This window comes from Somniosus microcephalus, chromosome 13, assembly GCF_052327205.1.
Source record: "Somniosus microcephalus isolate GS21.2 chromosome 13, FLI_Smic_1.0, whole genome shotgun sequence".
Classification (NCBI taxonomy): Eukaryota; Metazoa; Chordata; class Chondrichthyes; order Squaliformes; family Somniosidae; genus Somniosus; species Somniosus microcephalus.
Window position 1 is genome coordinate 29,266,979 of NC_140999.1, and position 18,267 is coordinate 29,285,245.

The 18,267-nt window shown below is 45.3% G+C and overlaps 1 protein-coding gene across 4 annotated transcripts in view; it reads left to right on the forward strand.

Annotated features, from left to right (window-relative positions):
* The window catches only part of LOC147108170 (methyl-CpG-binding domain protein 3-like), a 41,305-nt gene extending 23,674 nt beyond the window's left edge, over window positions 1-17,631 (forward strand). For all 4 annotated transcript variants that reach the window (XM_086004701.1, XM_086004702.1, XM_086004699.1 and 1 more), the window contains 2 exons: window positions 10,655-10,789; window positions 16,996-17,631. In XM_086004701.1, the coding sequence (XP_085860827.1) occupies window positions 10,655-10,784 (130 nt within the window). In that variant the 3' untranslated portion in view covers window positions 10,785-10,789; window positions 16,996-17,631. The remainder of the gene's footprint in view (window positions 1-10,654; window positions 10,790-16,995) is intronic.
* Window positions 17,632-18,267: the final 636 nt, after the last annotated feature.

Consider the following 18,267-nt stretch of genomic DNA (forward strand, 5'->3'; position numbering starts at 1 on the left):
CAATGCTAGACCGTGCAGATTGGACAGTCCCAGGTTCAGTTAATGGTCTGAGCTGAATAAGTTGACATCGGCACCTTCTTGGGCAATGGAGGGTGAAAGGATTGTTAACTCTTGTGCTTTTGCTACTTTTTTCTGTGCCCTTTTTCCTGCAATAGATGTCAATCCCTGCAAGCAATTTGTTTCTTTTTATGCCCTAACTATAATCCTCCATAGTTCTCTCGATTCAGGAACCATTCCTTTTAGATTGTAAAATTGCATGTGTCACTCCACTATTTAAGAATGGCGAGAAAGGGAAACCAAGGAATTATGGACCAGTTAGCCTAACATCTGTTGTTGGGAAATTGCTAAAGTCTATAATTAAGGATAGGGTGACTGAACATCTTGAAAATATTCAGCTGATCAGAGGGAGCCAGCTTGGATTTGTGAAAGGTAGGTCTTGCCTGACAAATATGATTGAATAATTTGAAGAGGTGACTAAAGTAGTGGACAGGGAAATGTCTATGCATGTTATTTATATGGACTTCAGAAGGCATTTGATAAAGTCCCTCATAAAAGACTGTTAACTAAGGTTGAAGCTCATGGAATTGAAGGCAAATTTTTGACCTGGTTAGGAAATTGGCTAAGCGGCAAGAAACCAAGAGTAGGGATAATGGGCATGTACTCTAATTGGCAGGCTGTGACCAGTGGTGTCGCACAGGGAGCTGTGTTGGGGCATCAACTATTCACAATATTTATTGGGGCCTCAACTATTCACAATATTTATTAACGACTTGGATGATGGCACAGAAAGCCACATATCCAAATTTGCTGATGACACAAAGATAGGCGGCATTGTAGGCAGTGTAGATGAAAGCATAAAATTACAAAGGGATGTTGATAGATTAAGTGAATGGGCAAAACTGTGGCAAATGGATTTCAATGTAGGCAAATGTGAGGTCATCCACTTTGGACCTAAAAAGGATAGAACATGGTACTTTCTAAATGGTGAAAAGCTAAAAACAGTGGAGGTCCAGAGACTTTGGGGGTCCAGGTACATAGATCATTAAAATGTCATGAACAGGTACAGAAAATAATCAAAAAGGCTAATGGAATGCTGTAGGAATGTCTAGTTCCTATCCAAAAGACGGAGGTCCACTCAGGTGATCAAATAAACGAGGTTTAATGAAAACTAACAGTGTTTAACGGATAACTACAGGAGAACATCGAATATAGGTCTAGTCAGTTCAGAGGCTCCACGAGGACTGCTTGGGCGGTCCTGTGGCTGACGTCATCACGTTTTTCCCGCCGGTGGGGGATCACGTGATGGACGGCGTGACGTCATCGCGTTTACCCGCGCTATTAAAGTGATCGCACTCTGTACATGTAAACAGTGAAAACAAAGATACAGACTCAGGCTGTAGCTAACATATTATTAAAGGGAATTATATACAATTGATCGGAGTCCCTTAGTGGCTCCGCCACATGCGCCTCCCCAGAATTGTCTTTAATAGCAAAACTAAAACAGCGAGGAGGCCTGACAAGCCTGTCAGATCGACTTCTGTAGCCTTGAAGTGGAAGCTGATGGACGGCTGGCGGGCGGTTGCGTTTGATCTGGCACGGCGACTGTGGGCGGTCGGCCACGTTTCGGCGGTTGTGCGATCTCGACTGGGCGGTCAAGGTCCAAGTGAGCCAGCTTCAACCGGTCAACCGAAATGTGGTCCGGTTTACCTCCGACATCGACCGAAAAAGTTTTGTCTCCTGGCTCTATCACGCGGAAAGGACCAGTGTAAGGGGGTTTGAGCGGATCCCGATGAGCGTCGTGGCGGATAAACACATAGTTGGCGTTCTTCAGCTCAGCTGGGACGTGGGAGCTCTGCAAGCCGTGATGTGACGTAGGCACTGGAGCGAAACTTCTGGCCGTCTCCTGGTGGCTGATGAGCTGCTGGGATGCGGACCATAGCTCTGTTGGAGTCGGAAGGAAATCCCCTGGTACACGTAGCGGCTGGCCATATACGAGCTCTGCCGAGGACGATTGAAGATCTTTAGGCGCCGTACGAAGTCCCAAAAGGACCCATGGAAGCCTGTCCACCCAGCCCGCGCCTTGAAGGCTGGCTCGCAGTGCGGCTTTCAGCAACCTGTGGAATCGTTCGCACAGGCCGTTCGCCTGTGGATGGTAGGCAGTGGTGCGATGTAGCTTGACGCCGAGCCCCTGAGCCACAGCGTTCCAGAGCTCAGAAGAAAACTGCGGCCCACGATCAGGCGAGATGTCCGCCGGTACCCCGAAACGGGCGACCCAAGAGGAGATGAATGCCCTGGCGACATCTGCGGAAGTGGTGGATGACAAAGGAACCGCCTCCGACCATCGAGTGGTGCGGTCCACCATTGTAAGAAGATGAGTAAACCCGTGCGAAGGCGGAAGTGGCCCCACCAGGTCCACATGCACATGATCAAACCTACGTTCCGGAACAGCGGAAGTGGCCAATGGAGCCGTGACGTGACGCTGCACCTTGGCCTTTTGGCAGACCACGCAGGTGTTGGCCCAGTCGCGAACATCCATGTGCATGCCCCGCCACACGAATTTGGACGACATCAGCCATTGCGAGGCCTTCATGCCAGGGTGCGACAACCCGTGTATGGCGTCAAAAACTTTTCGGCACCAGGCGACCGGCACGATAGGGCAAGGATCTCCTACGGAGACGTTGCAGAGTAGCGTAGTGCCCGCGGCATGGAATTTGACGTCGGCCGCTTGGAGGCTAGAGGGGTTGGTTCTGTAAGATTGGACTTCCGGATCCGAGGCTTGATCCGCAGCCATGAGGGCATAGTCGATGCCGAGCTGGCCCGCATGAACGGTTGCGCAGGAGAGGCAATTCGCCACCAGGTTGTCTTTACCGGACACATGCTGAATGTCAGTGGTGAATTCTGAGATAAACGTCAACTGACGTTGTTGCCGAGCTGACCACGGTTCGGTGGTCTTGGCCATAGCGAACGTTAGTGGCTTATGGTCCACAAAAGCCGTGAACGGACGCCCCTCTAGCAAGAACCGGAAATGGCGGATGGCCAGAAAAAGGGCCAGCAACTCCCGGTCGAACGTGCTGTTCTTCCGTTCGTTTTGCCGTAGTTGACGGCTGAAAAACGCCAGCGGTTGCCACGTCCCATGCACCCACTGTTCCTGCACTGCGCCGATGGCGCAGTCTGACGCGTCGGTGGTAAGGGCGATAGTGGCACCTGGCAGTGGGTGCGCCAGCACGGTTGCGTTGGCTAAGGCGCCTTTTGTGTCGACGAACGCCCGGTCCATGTCGACCGTCCAGCTAATCGGATCCTTGCCGGACTTGCCCTTGAGGGCCTGGTACAGGGGCTGCATGAGCAGAGCTGCATTAGGGACGAACCGGTGATAAAAATTTACCATCCCGAGGAACTCCTGCAGGGCCTTGATGGTCTGCGGGCGCGGGAACGAAGTAACTGCCTCCACCTTCGTTTGCAGTGGAATTGCGCCGTCCGATGTGATGCGATGGCCAAAGAAATCAATCTGCTGCAGGCCGAACTGGCACTTGGCCGGGTTGATGATCAAGCCGTGTTGACTGAGGCATCTAAAGAGGGTGCGTAAATGGCAGATGTGCTCCTCTTTATTAGGGCTGGCGATGAGGATGTCGTCGAGGTAGACGAATAGAAACTTTAGGTCCCGAAGCACGGAGTCCATCAAGCGCTGGAAAACCTGTGCAGCGTTCTTCAATCCAAATGGCATCCGCAGAAATTCAAACAGGCCGAATGGGGTGATGACTGCAGTTTTCGGGACGTCTTGCGGGTGTACGGGGACCTGGTGGTAGCCACGGACAAGGTCAACTTTTGAAAAAATGGTATTTCCCGCCAAATGGGCAGAGAAATACTGAATATGAGGGATCGGGTACCGATTAGGAGTAGTGGCGTTGGTAGTCGCCGCAAGGCCGCCATCCGCCGCCAGGTTTCGGAACAATGTGGAGAGTCGAAGACCAGGGACTATTCGACAGGCGAATAATCCCTAGCCGCTCCATCATGTCAAACTCCGCTTTCGCAGCCGCGAGCTTGCCAGGTTCGAGGCGCCGGGCCCGTGCGTAGACCGGGGAGCCAGTAGTGGTGATGTGATGTTTGACACCATGTTTCGTGGCCGTGGAAGAGAAGGTGGGTCTGGTCAGGTCTGGGAAATCTCCGAGGAGGTGAGTGAAGTCATCCGGAGGTGGGAACGCACAGGAGACAGTGCGCGACACGGCGTTACCGCGGTGGCACAGGATGGAGTGAAAAGTGGCCACATTGATCAACCGGCGGTGCCATACATCCACCAGCAGGCCGTTGGCGCACAAAAAATCTGCCCCGAGGATGGCTTGAGACTTTGGCCGTGATGAAATCCCAGTAAAACCGCTGGCCGCCGAAGCACACCTGGACCCGCCGTCTTCCGAAGGTCCGAATGGCCCCGTCATTAGCCGCCTCGAGGGAGGGGCCGTGCCCCCCCCCCCCCCCCCCCCCAGCTTGTAGATCAAGATTTGACACGGGTAGGATGCTACACTGCGCCCCGGTGTCGCAGAGGAAATGTCGACCAGATAGGGAGTCGGTGATGAAGAGGAGTTTTCCCGAATTACCGATTTGCCATCGCAGCCGCGGGGCGCTCATTATAACCGGTCCTCTTTCGACAGGGTTGCTGCTGGGTTTTTTTTTTTTGAGCGAAAAGCTGCAGGGAGGGCGGCAGCTTCTTGCTTTCGCGCCAAAACGGGCGTGGTAGAAGCACAACCCCGCAGGTTGAGGGGCTGGAGCAGCGTCTGTGGGGGATGGGCGCCTCGTGGCAGCGCAGTACTGCTGTGCCACCGCGAAGATCTTGTCCGCTTCGGCAGCCAGCTCTGCGCAGTCTGTGACTTCCGACCTGGCTAGGGCAGTCTGAACTTGCTCCGGTAGCTGGCTGAGGAATAGCTCCCTGAAGAGGAAGCATTCCGGTTCGGAGCCAGGAGCGTGAGCATTTGGCTCATGAGCTCTGACGGCTTGGAGTCTTCGAGGCCAGGCATAGCGAGCAGCCGGCGGGCGCACTCCGACTTCGTGAGCCCGAAGACCTGTAACAACCGCGCCTTTATCGTTTCATACTTGCAATCTTCTGGTGGATTACCAAGCAGGCTGACGATCCGTGATTCTGTGGCGCTGTCGAGGGCGGAGACCACTTAATAATAGTAACGGGTCTGATCCGCAACGATGTTCCTGATTGCGAACTGGGCTTCAGCCTGGATGAACCATGCGGCTGGCTGTTGCTTCCAGAACTGTGGTAGCTTCAAAGCAACGGCGTTCGATTCCATGTTCAGTAACTTCTGCGAAAACCATTCGCAAAAGTCGGGGTCACCAATGTAGGAATGTCTGGTTCCTATCCAAAAGACTGAGGTCCACTCAGGCGATCAAATAAACGAGGTTTAATGAAAACTAACAGAGTTTAACGGATAATTACAGGAGAACATCGAATATAGGTCGAGTCAGTTCGGAGGCTCCACGAGGACTGCTTGGTCGGTCCCGTGGCTGACGTCATGACATCACGTTTTTCCCGCCGGTGGGGGATCACGTGATGAACGGCATGACGTCATCGCGTTTACCCGCGCTATTAAAGTGATCGCGCTCTGTACATGTAAACAGTGAAAACAAAGATACAGACTCAGGCTGTAGCTAACATTATTAAAGGGAATTATATACAATTGATCGGAGTCCCTTAGTGGCTCCGCCACAATGCCACCTTTTATATCTAGAGGACTAGAACACAAGGGGATAGAAGTTATGCTGCAGCTATACAAAGCCCTGGTTAGATCACACCTAGAGTACTGTGAGCAGTTCTGGATACCACACCTTAGGAAGGATATATTGGCCTTGGAGGGAGTGCAGCATAGGTTTATCAGAATGATACCTGGACTCCCAAGGGTTAAGTTACGAGGAGAGATTACACAAATTAGGGTTGTATTCCCTAGAATTTAGAAGGCTAAGGGGTGATTTGATCGAAGTTTTCAAGATATTAAAGGGAACAGATAGGGTAGATAAGAGGGAAACTATTTCCGCTGGTCGGGGAGTCTAGGACTAGGGGGCATAGCCAGAGCTTTCAGGAGTAAAATTAGGAAACACTTCTACACACAAAGGGTGGCAGAAGTTTGGAACTCTCTTCCGCAAACAGCAATTGATGCTAGATCAATTGTTAAGTCTAAATCTGAGATACAGGAAACTTTCTTTATCTGGGACCGGCGTGTTGCCGGTTTATCAAAATTTCCGGATGGTGGAGAGGGTTATCTACTGAGGCATTTTTTAACAAAGAAAAACAAAAAAATCAAGAAATGTGCAGTATACAGTAATTGGGTACTCACCTACAGAATGTTGTGTTAAATGGACGGTGGAAGATGCTTGATTAAGTACAGTACTGCCAGTTGAGGGTAATCCATAACTCTTTAATTACTTAACAGTAAAACAAAACTTATAAACGACTGTACAGTACAGTATAAAGTACTGTATGGTGGTTGACTGTACACTTATTCCAAGTCAACTGGTTCATCAGGAATATCCATGCCAGCTGGGTCATCAGGATCATGCACTTCAACAGATTCTTCAGGCACTTCCACTGCTTCAACTCTTTTGGAAGCTTTCCTAAACATGTCCCGGATGTCTGCTTGCTCAGTGGACTCTTGTCTTTTTTGTAGAAAGGTGGAATGCAGAATATGGAGGTGCATAACTTCTTGGGCAGAATAGCAAGAATGGCCTTCAGCAAATTTGAGGAATGAAGCAAAATCTTCTGCAGCTTTAGCCCAAGAAAAAATCATCTCTTCAGAAATCTCATCCTCTTCACTTTCCATCTCACTTTCTTTTTCTTTGGATTCAAAACATTCTCCATTATTTCATCATCACTTAGCATATGCACAACAGCAACTTCTCTATCTGCATCAACCCACTGCTCAATATCACTTTCACTGAGGTGACGTAGAGGGTTTGCTGGGCCGACATTTTTCACCATGCCAGCCATTTCCATTACTGTACTCCTCTTGGGACGAACATTGAACCCATGAAATTCCTCCTCTGAAGAACAACCTTCAGCAAACATTACAGAAGGCCACAATTTGCGCCAGGCTTGTCTCAAAGTGTGACCTTCCACCAAGTTCCAGGAACATGCAGCATTAAAGATGGCATCTTTAAGATTGTATTCCTTCTGAAATGCGTGAATATTGTCATCTTGGCTTACCAGTTTACGTAGGAAGTCTTTCTTGTAATGACACTTGAGATTTTGGATAAACCCTGGTCCATGGGTTGTATGAGAGAAGTTACATTTGGTGGCAAATAAATGGTGAAAATATTTCCCGTAACCAACTCTGATTCATGCGGATGGGCTCTACAATTATCAAGCAATAAAATGCATTTGCTATCTTCAGGTTCCCCTATTCTACAGAAATGTTCCTTCACAGATGGAACAAAAATATGATGGAACCAATTCGAAAAGATTTCCTTATCCATCCAAGCATTCCTTTGAGCTTTGTACTCAACAGGTAAGTGCCTCACATTTGTAAATGCACGGGGATTTTTATACTTCCCAATGACAAGAAGTTTAACCCGGTGTGATCCAACAGCGTTCGCACATGTTAGCACGGTTACACAATCCTTATTTTTCTTGTAACCTGAAGCATTAGCCTCACTAACCCCAGCAAGTGTTGATTCTGGCAAAAACCTCCAAAATAAGCCAGTTTCGTCAGCATTGTATAGCTGTGCTGGCGACAAATCATGTTGCTGCATAATCCAATTGAAATAATCGCAGATTCTTCTGCGGCGTTGTGATCAGCTGATTTCTTCTCCCTGGAAATATCGAGTCGTCTTATCCCGTGCCGTACCTTGAAGCACGTTAGCCATCCCTCTAAGAAAGCATACTCGTCGGTGAGCTCCATCTTTGCGTTGAAATCCTTCGCTTTTTCGATTAGCATGGGTCCAGAAATCGGAACACCCTCTGAACGCTTAAGAGAAAACCACTCCATAAAGCACGGTATCCAGCTCTTCAAGCTTAGGCCGAAGTGTACGCCGTGTCTCTACACCCTTAGATGTCTCCGAGCTTGAATAAAACTTGAGCAGCTTATCCTTCTGCGATTTGATGTCGTAGATTGTTGACGAACCGATTTTGAATTAATTCGTAATGTTGATACGCTTCTCTCCCCTTTCTAGTCGTTGGCATATGTCGATTTTCTGTTTTAAAGTTAATACCACACTCTTCCTTTTGCTTGGACCAACTTTTGGGATTTCCATAATGCAATGCAATGACTACCAGCAGCGTGGGAGACGCACAGTACCTCTGTAAAATGGCGGATCAGAAGAGACTACCGGCAGCGTGGGAGAGTCAGACTCCTGTTACAGGGGTTTTGAGGTGTTCCGACTCCCGACAGCGCCAAGAAGCCGAGTAGTGGCAGTTTGGAGAACTACCCCCACTGACTAACTCGGACTTGGCAACATTGCCGGTTATTGAGGTGTTGTTTTCGGAGCGAGAATTTTGCCAGTTAATAGAGAATTCTGGATATTTAGGTGCCGTTTAAACGAGAGTTTCCTGTAGATAGATTTTTGTTAACCAAAGGTATTAAGGGATATGGGGCAAATGCAGGTATATGGAGTTAGGTTGCAGATCAGCCATGATCTCATTGACTGGCGGAACAGGCTCGAGGAGCTAAATGGCCTCCTCCTGTTCCTATTCCTCCCAATCCTTCTATTAGAAGAGGTTACACAAACCTGGGTTCCAATTTTTTCTGCCACTGTTGTCCGTGTCGTGTTCGATTACTATCTCCCATTCACAGATATCAAACATTGTTGTACAAGCACTCTGAATCCAATCCTAAAACTTAAGTTGCAAGTAAATCTTAAATAACATTTGATAGCTCTAAATTGTACCTTTTTAACAGTGACCAGTTAACTTTAAATGAATGACTTTAAATGAATGACTTTAAATTAAAACTTATGGTGTCTAGTAATATTTGGACATCTTTAAATTTAGGATGTGTAAGTGAGGTTTGCTTTCCATGTACTTGCAGTAAAATCTCCCACCCTTGCTGCTGTTTATTTTAATTCGATTATGGGATGTGGGCGTCGCTGGCAAGGCCAGCATTTATTGCCCATCCCTAATTGCCCTTGAGAAGGTGGTGGCGAGCCGCATTCTTGAACCGCTGCAGTCCGTGTGGTGAAGGTACTCCCACAGTGCTGTTAGGGAGGGAGTTCCAGGATTTTGACCCAGCGACGATGAAGGATCAGCAATATACTTCTAAGTCAGGATGGTGCGTGACTTGGAGGGGAACTTGCAGGTGATGGTGTTCCCATGCGCCTGCTGCCCTTGTCCTTCTAGGTGGAAGAGGTCGCGGGTTTGGGAGGTGCTGTCGAAGAAGCCTTGGCGAGTTGCTGCAGTGCATTTTGTAGATGGTACACACTGCAGCCAGTGGTGGAAGGAGTGAATGTTTTTAATGGGGTGCCAATCAAGCGGGCTGCTTTGTCCTGGATGGTGTCGAGTTTCTTGAATGTTGTTGGAGCTGCACTCATCCAAGCAAGTGGAGATTATTCCACCACACTCCTTACTTGTGCCTTGTAGATGGTAGAAAGGCTTTGGGGAGTCAGGAGGTGAGACACTCGGCGCAGAATACCTAGCCTCTGTCTTGTTTTTGTTGCCACAGTATTTATGTGGCTGGTCCAGTTAATTTCTGGTCAATGGTGACCCCAGGATGTTATGATCATCTAAACCCCCCTACCTATAATTTAACTTGTGACAGTATTTCATTGAACTAATCAAATGGAAAAATGAAGACAGTTAATTGATTTGTTTCCCCTTCCCCTTTAGGGAATTTGCACTAGTGCAGGCTTACTATTGTATAGCAGGGAGTTCCTAATTAATTTCAAGTTAAGTCCATTTACCTCAGACATTCACCTCACTAAGGGCTGGCTGCCTAGAGAATGCAAAAGAAGATGCTTACTGAGACAAACTCACAAAAATCTAGGTCTACAATGTAGCCAGTTCTCTGAAAGTTGGGTTGTTTATATATTGGCAGGGGGTAAAAAAAAATTATAAGCCATTTTGGTTACAGGGGAAATAATACTGATTTATTAGTATTAATATTTAATTGGGGGGCTGCTTTTGTTCAAAGAAAAAAAAAGTAGCGAACTACAACAATAAGCTACTTTACATCTTTCCTGGGCATTGATTCAAACAGTCGCAGGACCACAGTTTGCAAACCTGCTGTATACTGACTTGTCTCGATTCCAAATTAAGACATTGTTGATCAAAAAATGTTAGGCATTGTTCTTCTCCATTGTCAGGGGCATCTGCAATGAAGAGAAGCTTTTGCCCTGCCCACGGAGCTCTCTTGCTTCTGCCTGTTTGCTCATTGCTGTCGATCATTGCTCACTTCAGTGAGGGATAATTGGTCAGGCAGAAGTGGAAATGAGAGATGATTCATGAGACGGAAGTGGAAGAGATATTGGTTAAAAGGTGGCCGATGGATCTGTGCTTATGCCTCCCTATGCCTTTAAAATTCTTGCATGGTCCACAGTAAAAGGCTCCATGATCCAGAAATAGACCCTGGTACACCATTTGAGATCTGCCTGTTGTGTAACATCGTTATTTGATCAGCCTTGAAGAAAAAGCTGAGCGTACCACTATTAAAATATGCCCATGTATTTATTGCAGGAAGCAAGAAGAACTTGTACAACAGGTGCGGAAGAAGTTGGAGGAGGCACTGATGGCTGACATGCTGGCACATGCTGAAGAATCTGGAAAGGAGTCAGATATAGCACAAGATAAAGAGGAGGATGTATAGCCAAGGTATCTTGAGGACGGGGAGAATCTCTTTGTCCAATTCCTGTGAACTTTTTCATATGTTGTATTGAGCTTACACTGACGTGACATACATCACAAAATATAAGTTTTTTTTCATTCAGCATCCTCCTACTTTACTGGAGTTGAGCCAGGTTGATTGATGACGTGGGAAAGTGACATACAGTATTGGCTGACGGCCCCTAGTGACACTTTTGGTATGTGAATTGTCTAGTGCCAAGCTGCACAATACCCGTGCTACCATGCGGTGTTGCAAAAAGCTGCATCCAAGTTCCTCCACCCAGGAAAAAATGTCTTGTTTGTGAATCTAATATTTACATTTAAAATCTCTTCTTTTTGGATAGGTGTCTTTTAGTTTATAGTTTTGTTCCTGAATTAATGAGATTGGTTGTTATGATTTTTTTAATCAGTTGCTTGTATTAACCTCTATTTTCTTGTTTAACATCTATCTCCGTTGACAAAAGAGCCACAGATTTAGCTTTATGGTGCCAAATAGCACCGTGTTGACTTCAAGCCAAACAAACGGCTTTAAGTGCTGCATGTCACAGATTTTATTTGTCTGTTTACCAGGACTGGCTTCATATAATGTCTAGAATCAATTAAGAATATATTAGTTAAAAAGCATAAGCACAAAGGGAAAATCTGACCAGTTCTCCAACATTTCTGTACCTACCAGTGCTGAACATGGTTTATGTCCTCCCATGTTAGCGTAATACTATCAAAGAAGGCAACCAAATACAATTCCTATGTGCCTGATGCTGTTGTCACACCAAGGGAGACAGCTCAACACCAGTCAGCACTAAACCTGAAGAGGGTTTGGGCCAGAAGTGTGCAGATTGCTCCAGTTGGAAATGGGAGGAGTCATCTCCCAAGGAGAAGGATGATTTATCTGGGGACCATTTGCAAAAGCCTTGACCTGCGTTATAACAGTGACTACACTTCAAAAGTATTTCATTGGCTGTAAAGTGCTTTGGGATGACCTGAGGTTGTGAAAGGCACTATATAAATGCAAGCCTTTTGACCATTCTACAGTTGAATGTCATAGTTCCAGATGTCCCTACACTTGCATCAAATCTCCCAAAGCCACCAACTCTCTGGCTTTATGTGATTGGTCATCTCTACTTTACTTTCCTTTACACCACCACCTGGGGGGTTTGGGCTAATATACAGACATGTCTCAGATTGTCTGTCACAAAATCCAGTGATCCAGGTTCAATCACCATGGCTTCAGGTGATAGAACATAGTTTGTGGTCCTTTTCAAGACTAGTCGCCCCCATCCATTGAGGTCCTACATCAGACTATCTAAATGCAGCAACAGGCTATAGTGCATCATGTCGACTCAGGCCCATGATCTATGGGCCAGTGACTCGATCTGCCAACTGGTTTGGCTTTGTTTTTTGCACTCCTTTTGGGACTGCAACAACATCGATATAATTTAATGGAAAAGGGCAGTCAAGTGGAGGAGCTTTGAGACGTTCAAATGCTACCAAAAGAATCTTCAGGTAACTCCCAGAATGGGGCAGAAAGGCTGTGCTCCTCATTGCTTATACACATGCCCTGCCCAGAAGCTTAGAGAGGGATTCCAGCAACCACCCTTTTGTGGCTTTGGCTTGAGTTTCAAATCCACATACTACCAAGAAGGAAAGGTTTAGGGCAGTAACATTGCTTCAAGCCATTCAGGTGATGTATCCAGGTGATTACCTGGCCTAGTTAAACTCTAAAATACCAATTTCCAGGTCGCCATTAGGACTCATAAGTACAGGCATCTTGGGTTAATTTTTTTTTCAAAATCATAACTCAATTTGGGTAGGTTTTTTGCCTCCATGTGGATGAGTGTGTGTTTAAGCTGTTAAACTGGGCTTCAAGTAATTCAGCATTTGTAAGCCAAGCTAAAAAGTAGGACCTCGAAGGTAGTAATCTCTGGATTACTACCAGTGCCACGTGCTAGTAAGAGTACAGAGAACAGGATAGTTAGGCTAAATACGTGGCTTGAGCAGTGGTGTAAGAGGGAGGGTTTTAAATTTTTGAGGCATTGGAACCAGTTTTGTGGTAGGTGTGACCTATACAAAAGGGACGGTCTACACCTGTGCAGAGATGGAACTGATGTTCTCGGGGTAATTTTTGATAAAGCAGTTCGGGAGCATTTAAACTAGTATGGCAGGGGGCTAGAAACCTATGTAGTGAAATAGAGGAAAGTGAAAGGCAGACAGAAATAAATGGTAAAAGGGTGAGGAACAAAAAACAAAGGGCCAAACTAATTCATAGAAAATGTGAGCATAAAAAAAGCCTGAGGGTTTTATACCTTAATGCGAGAAGCATCAGGAACAAGGTAGATGAATTAGCTGTGGAAATAGAGGTTAATAATTATGATCTAATTGGGATTACGGAAACATGGTTGCAGGGTGAGCAGGGCTGGGAGCTTAACATACAGGGGTATTCAGTATTTAGGAAGGATCGACAAAAAAGAAAGGGAGGAGGGGTAGCATTGCTAGTAAAAGAGGGGATAAATGCAATTGAAAAGAAGGATATTAACTCAGTTAATACAGAATCTATATGGGTGGAGCTAAGAAATAGCGAGGGGCGAAAAACATTAATAGGAGTGGTATATAGGCCTCCAAATAGTAAAATAGAGGTTAGGGAGGGCATCACGAGGGAAATTAGAGAAGCGTGCAATAAGAGCACAGCTGTCATCATAGGTGACTTTAACTTACATATAGATTGGACTAGCCTAATCAGTAAAAATAATGAGGAGGAGGAATTCCTTGAGTGTTTAAGGGATGGTTATCTGGATCAATATGTCGAGGAACCAACTCGGGAACAGGCTATATTGGACTGGGTACTGTGCAATGAGAAGGGACTAATCAGTAATCTTGTTGTACGGGGACCCTTGGGTCAGAGCGATCATAACATGATCGATTTCTCACTCGAAATGGAGAGCGAAGAAATTGACTCAGAGACTAAGGTCCTGAATTTAAACAAGGGGAATTATGATGCCATGAGACGGGAACTGAGTAGGTCTGATTGGACAACGTTCCTGGGAGGACTGGAGGTAGATAAACAATGGCAAACATTTAAAGATAGAATGACAAAATTGCAAAAATTGTTTATACCAATCTGGCATAAAAGGAAATCTAAAAAGGTGACTCAACCGTGGATAACAGGGGAAATTAGAGACAGCATAAAATCCAAAGATAGGGCGTATAAAATAGCCAAAAAAAGCGCCAGAGCGGAAGATTGGGAACAGTTTAAGATAGAGCAAAGGAGGGCAAAGGGCATGATCAAGAGGGGCAAAATAGCTTACGAAAACAAGCTGGCGGAAAATATAAAAACTAACTCCAAAAGCTTTTATAAATATATCAAAAGGAAAAGACTGGTGAAAACCAAAGTTGGTCCATTGCAGTCAGATACGGGGGAATATATAATGGGAAATAAGGAAATGGCAGATCAACTAAATGCATACTTTGGGTCAGTCTTTACGAAGGAAGACACAAAAAACCTCCCTGGGATATCGGGAAAAATAGGGACATTGGCAAAGGAGGAACTGACGCAAATCAATATCTCTAAGGATATGGTGTTAAGGAAGCTAAAGGGATTGAAGGTGGACAAATCCCCAGGGCCTGATAACATGCATCCTAGGGTACTGAAGGAGGTGGCCCTAGAGATAGCGGATGCACTAAGGATGATTTTTCAGAATTCATTAGACTCGGGAACAGTGCCGATGGATTGGAGGGTAGCTAACGTTACCCCACTATTCAAAAAGGGGGGTAGGGAAAAAGCAGGTAATTACAGACCTGTAAGCCTTACATCAGTTGTGGGCAAAATGCTGGAGTCCATCATTAAGGATGAAATAGCGGAGCACTTAGCAAATGGGGACAGGATAGGACAGAGTCAACATGGATTTACAAAGGGTAAATCGTGCTTGACTAATCTATTGGAATTTTTTGAGGGAGTAACTGGTAGAATAGATGGGGGAGAGCCAGTAGATGTGGTGTACCTGGACTTCCAAAAGGCCTTCGATAAGGTCCCACATAAAAGATTAGCATGGAAAATTGAGGCTCATGGGATAAAGGGGAAAGTTTTGGCGTGGATAGGGAACTGGCTGTCAGATAGAAAACAGAGAGTTGGAATAAACGGCTCATTTTCTGAATGGCAGGCAGTAACAAGTGGGGTACCACAGGGATCTGTCCTGGGCCCCCAGCTGTTCACAATTTACATTAATGACCTGGATCAGGGAGTCGGATGCAGCATTTCCAAATTTGCAGACGACACTAAACTAGGAGGGGGGGTGGGCTCAGAGGAAGAGACCAGGAAGCTCCAGAGCGATTTGGACAGACTGGGCGATTGGGCGGATAAATGGCAGATGCACTATAATGTGGACAAGTGCGAAGTTATCCACCTTGGGTGCAGGAACGGGAGGGCAAATTATTATTTAAATGGCAATAGATTGGGAGAGGGGGAAGTACAGAGAGACCTGGGTGTTCTTGTACACCAGTCACTGAAGGCGAGCATGCAGGTGCAACAGGCGGTCAAGAAGGCAAACGGTATGCTGGCCTTCATAGCAAAAGGGTTAGAATACAGGAACAGGGATACCTTGCTGCAGCTGTACAGGGCACTGGTGAGACCACACCTCGAGTACTGTGTACAGTTTTGGTCGCCTCATCTGAGGAAGGATGTTCTTGCCATGGAGGGGGTGCAGCGGCGATTCACCAGGCTGATACCAGGAATGGCGGGAATGACCTATGAGGAGAGACTATGTAGTTTAGGGATGTACACACTGGAGTTTAGAAGATTGAGAGGGGACCTCATAGAAGTGTATAAAATTCTGACAGGTCTAGACAGACTGGATGCAGAAGGAATGTTTCCCTTGGCGGGTGAGAACAGAACTAGAGGACATAATTTAAGGATAAGGGCTAAACCATTTAGGACAGAGATGAGGGGGAATTTCTTCACTCAGAGAGTGGTGAACCTGTGGAACTCATTGCCACAGAGGGCAGTGTACGCCAGCTCATTAAATATATTTAAGAGGGAATTAGATATATTTCTACGGGCAAAAGGGGTTAAGGGTTACGGAGAGAAGGCGGGGACGGGATACTGAATTAAAGGATCAGCCATGATCTCATCGAATGGCGGAGCAGGCACGAAGGGCCGAATGGCCTACTCCTGCTCCTATCTTCTATGTATCTATGTATCTATGTAAGCTCAGGCAGCCTTTTAGAAAGGATTTCCAGTATGCTGCGGATGTTGCTATGCTAACAATATATAGAAATTAATACCACAAGTCTCACTCAGACACACATCTGACATAAAAAACTTACTCCTATTTGTCTCTTCCTTAATTGATATAAATGCTTGGGCCAGGAAGTAATTTGATATTAATCTAAACCACAGTTTCCATCTTTTGAGCCTGGGGTTGAATCCAGCTCAGTTTGTTTTTCTTTCTGGCACCTAAATGTTCAAAATGAGATGAGTTTGGGCAACTTTCTACCCACTAATTCAGTACATATTGTCAGTTTCACACTCCAAAAATGACCTGTCACACTGGCTTGTACCAGTGTTCAGATTGGCTGGGCTCAGTGGGAGGGAGAAAAAGATGATTGCGGAGGCCATAAAATATGGCTGTTCCTGCTACTTATAGTGGCCTGGCTTTTATATAAGATGCATTATAACTTGCCATGTAATATTTTAAAAGCTCCAGTTTGCTATTGTGAATGAGCTCTTGACATCATCTTGTGATGCTGGGCGGCGGGAGAGAGCTTTATCTACATCTGTCCTGAGAATGTTTTCTGATTAAGGCTGTGTATGTGTAAGCATCTTTGCTTAATATGCCATCGGGAAGCCCACATCTTAGACATCTGTACAATGTTTCTGGCTATGCTGCAACATATTGTGCAGCCAGCTGCCTCTATACATTTTTAGTGTAATATGCTCTCATTCATTGGAATATAACTCTGTCCTTTGCATCTGGAGACTGAGTCAGAATCTAGACTAGTCAGAAATCTATAGCAAGTCTTCAATGAAATTCAATTCGGCAGGGCCAGTCATGTGCCAGGTTACGAAGTTATGCCAATTCACAACTGGCACAAATAAAGGAAGGTGTTGAATGACTTAGCAAAGAGTCTTAATGCTTGCCTACAACAATATGTGATGCTCATTTGTTTTCTGCAATATGAATTTTCATTTGTTTTCTTGGCAGGATATTATTAGAATCCAATATTTTTCAGGGAAGTGTGGACATAAAGACGAGTGAAAATATTCGTAAGGATGCGAATCACTGAATAATTGAATCATTTGGAATTTCCACATCCAAACTGGTTTATAATATGTTTGAAGAACTACTTTTCCAGTTTATAAAAAAAAAAAAAAGTGCTTTTTGTCAGATGGAAACCGTCATTGTGATGGGCATGTAGACCATTGCCAGTAATCATTTTTAAACCTGAAGTTTGTTTTTATATGCTCACATTTTTTAAAGCTATGTAAAATACTGTAAAATTTGATATGTGCAAGTTGTCTATTGGTAGGTATATCCTTTGTGGCTTAATTGTGAAATAAGCATATGTACATCTTTGGTGACTAGAGCACTAAAGAACGAATCCAGTATTTCTAGTTTTGTATGTTACGTTTCTAGAATATTGAATTCTTAATCCTGTAATGAGGCATACTGCAAAATGGAAACTGCATTCATGCATGTTCTGTGGAAAATTGTTTTGAAAGTGTTTTATAATGCATGTTTCCAATTCTTCCCCACCCTCAGTAAGTGTACATTATGTGTAGTGGAACCAAACTGTAAAAGCTGGAATAGCTTGTCAATAAAATCTCATTGCTAAGTGTTTTCTATTTGAACTGGTGATATTTTGGAGGTGAACTCAAAGATTCCTTAAGATTGGGTTGTAGGGTGCCTTACAGTACTTCTCTCACCTCAGTTTTGGATTCAGCTGCAACCTATATATAAATGTAATAACTGCCAAAGATGCAAAGTAAAACTAGTTTGAGTCTCAATCCACAGCACAAAAAAGCCCATAATAACAAAATGGTCATTATTAAAAGACCCATAAAAGAATTGTCATGTTTTGGGATTTTTTTGTGAATGAGATTTAGGAGTTACGTGTTTAAAACTGATATCTCACCGGTTTAAAAAGCCACTGAGGCAAAGGGTATATATTTGCTATTGGGTCAAGCATTGAAGATGTATTGAAGCCAAACGAGCCAGTTTTTAGAAATTTGTTCTCGGTGAGTTCTGTAGTTAGTTTAATCAAGGTCAGATTTGATGACATCAGTTTATCAGGGTCAAAATCCTGGAACTCCCTACCTAACCGCACTGTGGGAGTACCTTCACCACACGGACTGTAGTGGTTCAAGAAGGCGGCTCACCACCACCTTCTCAAGGGCAACTAGGGATGGGCAATGAATGCTGGCCTTGCCAGCGACGCCCAGATCCCATAAGCGAATATAAAAAAAAAAAGTACAT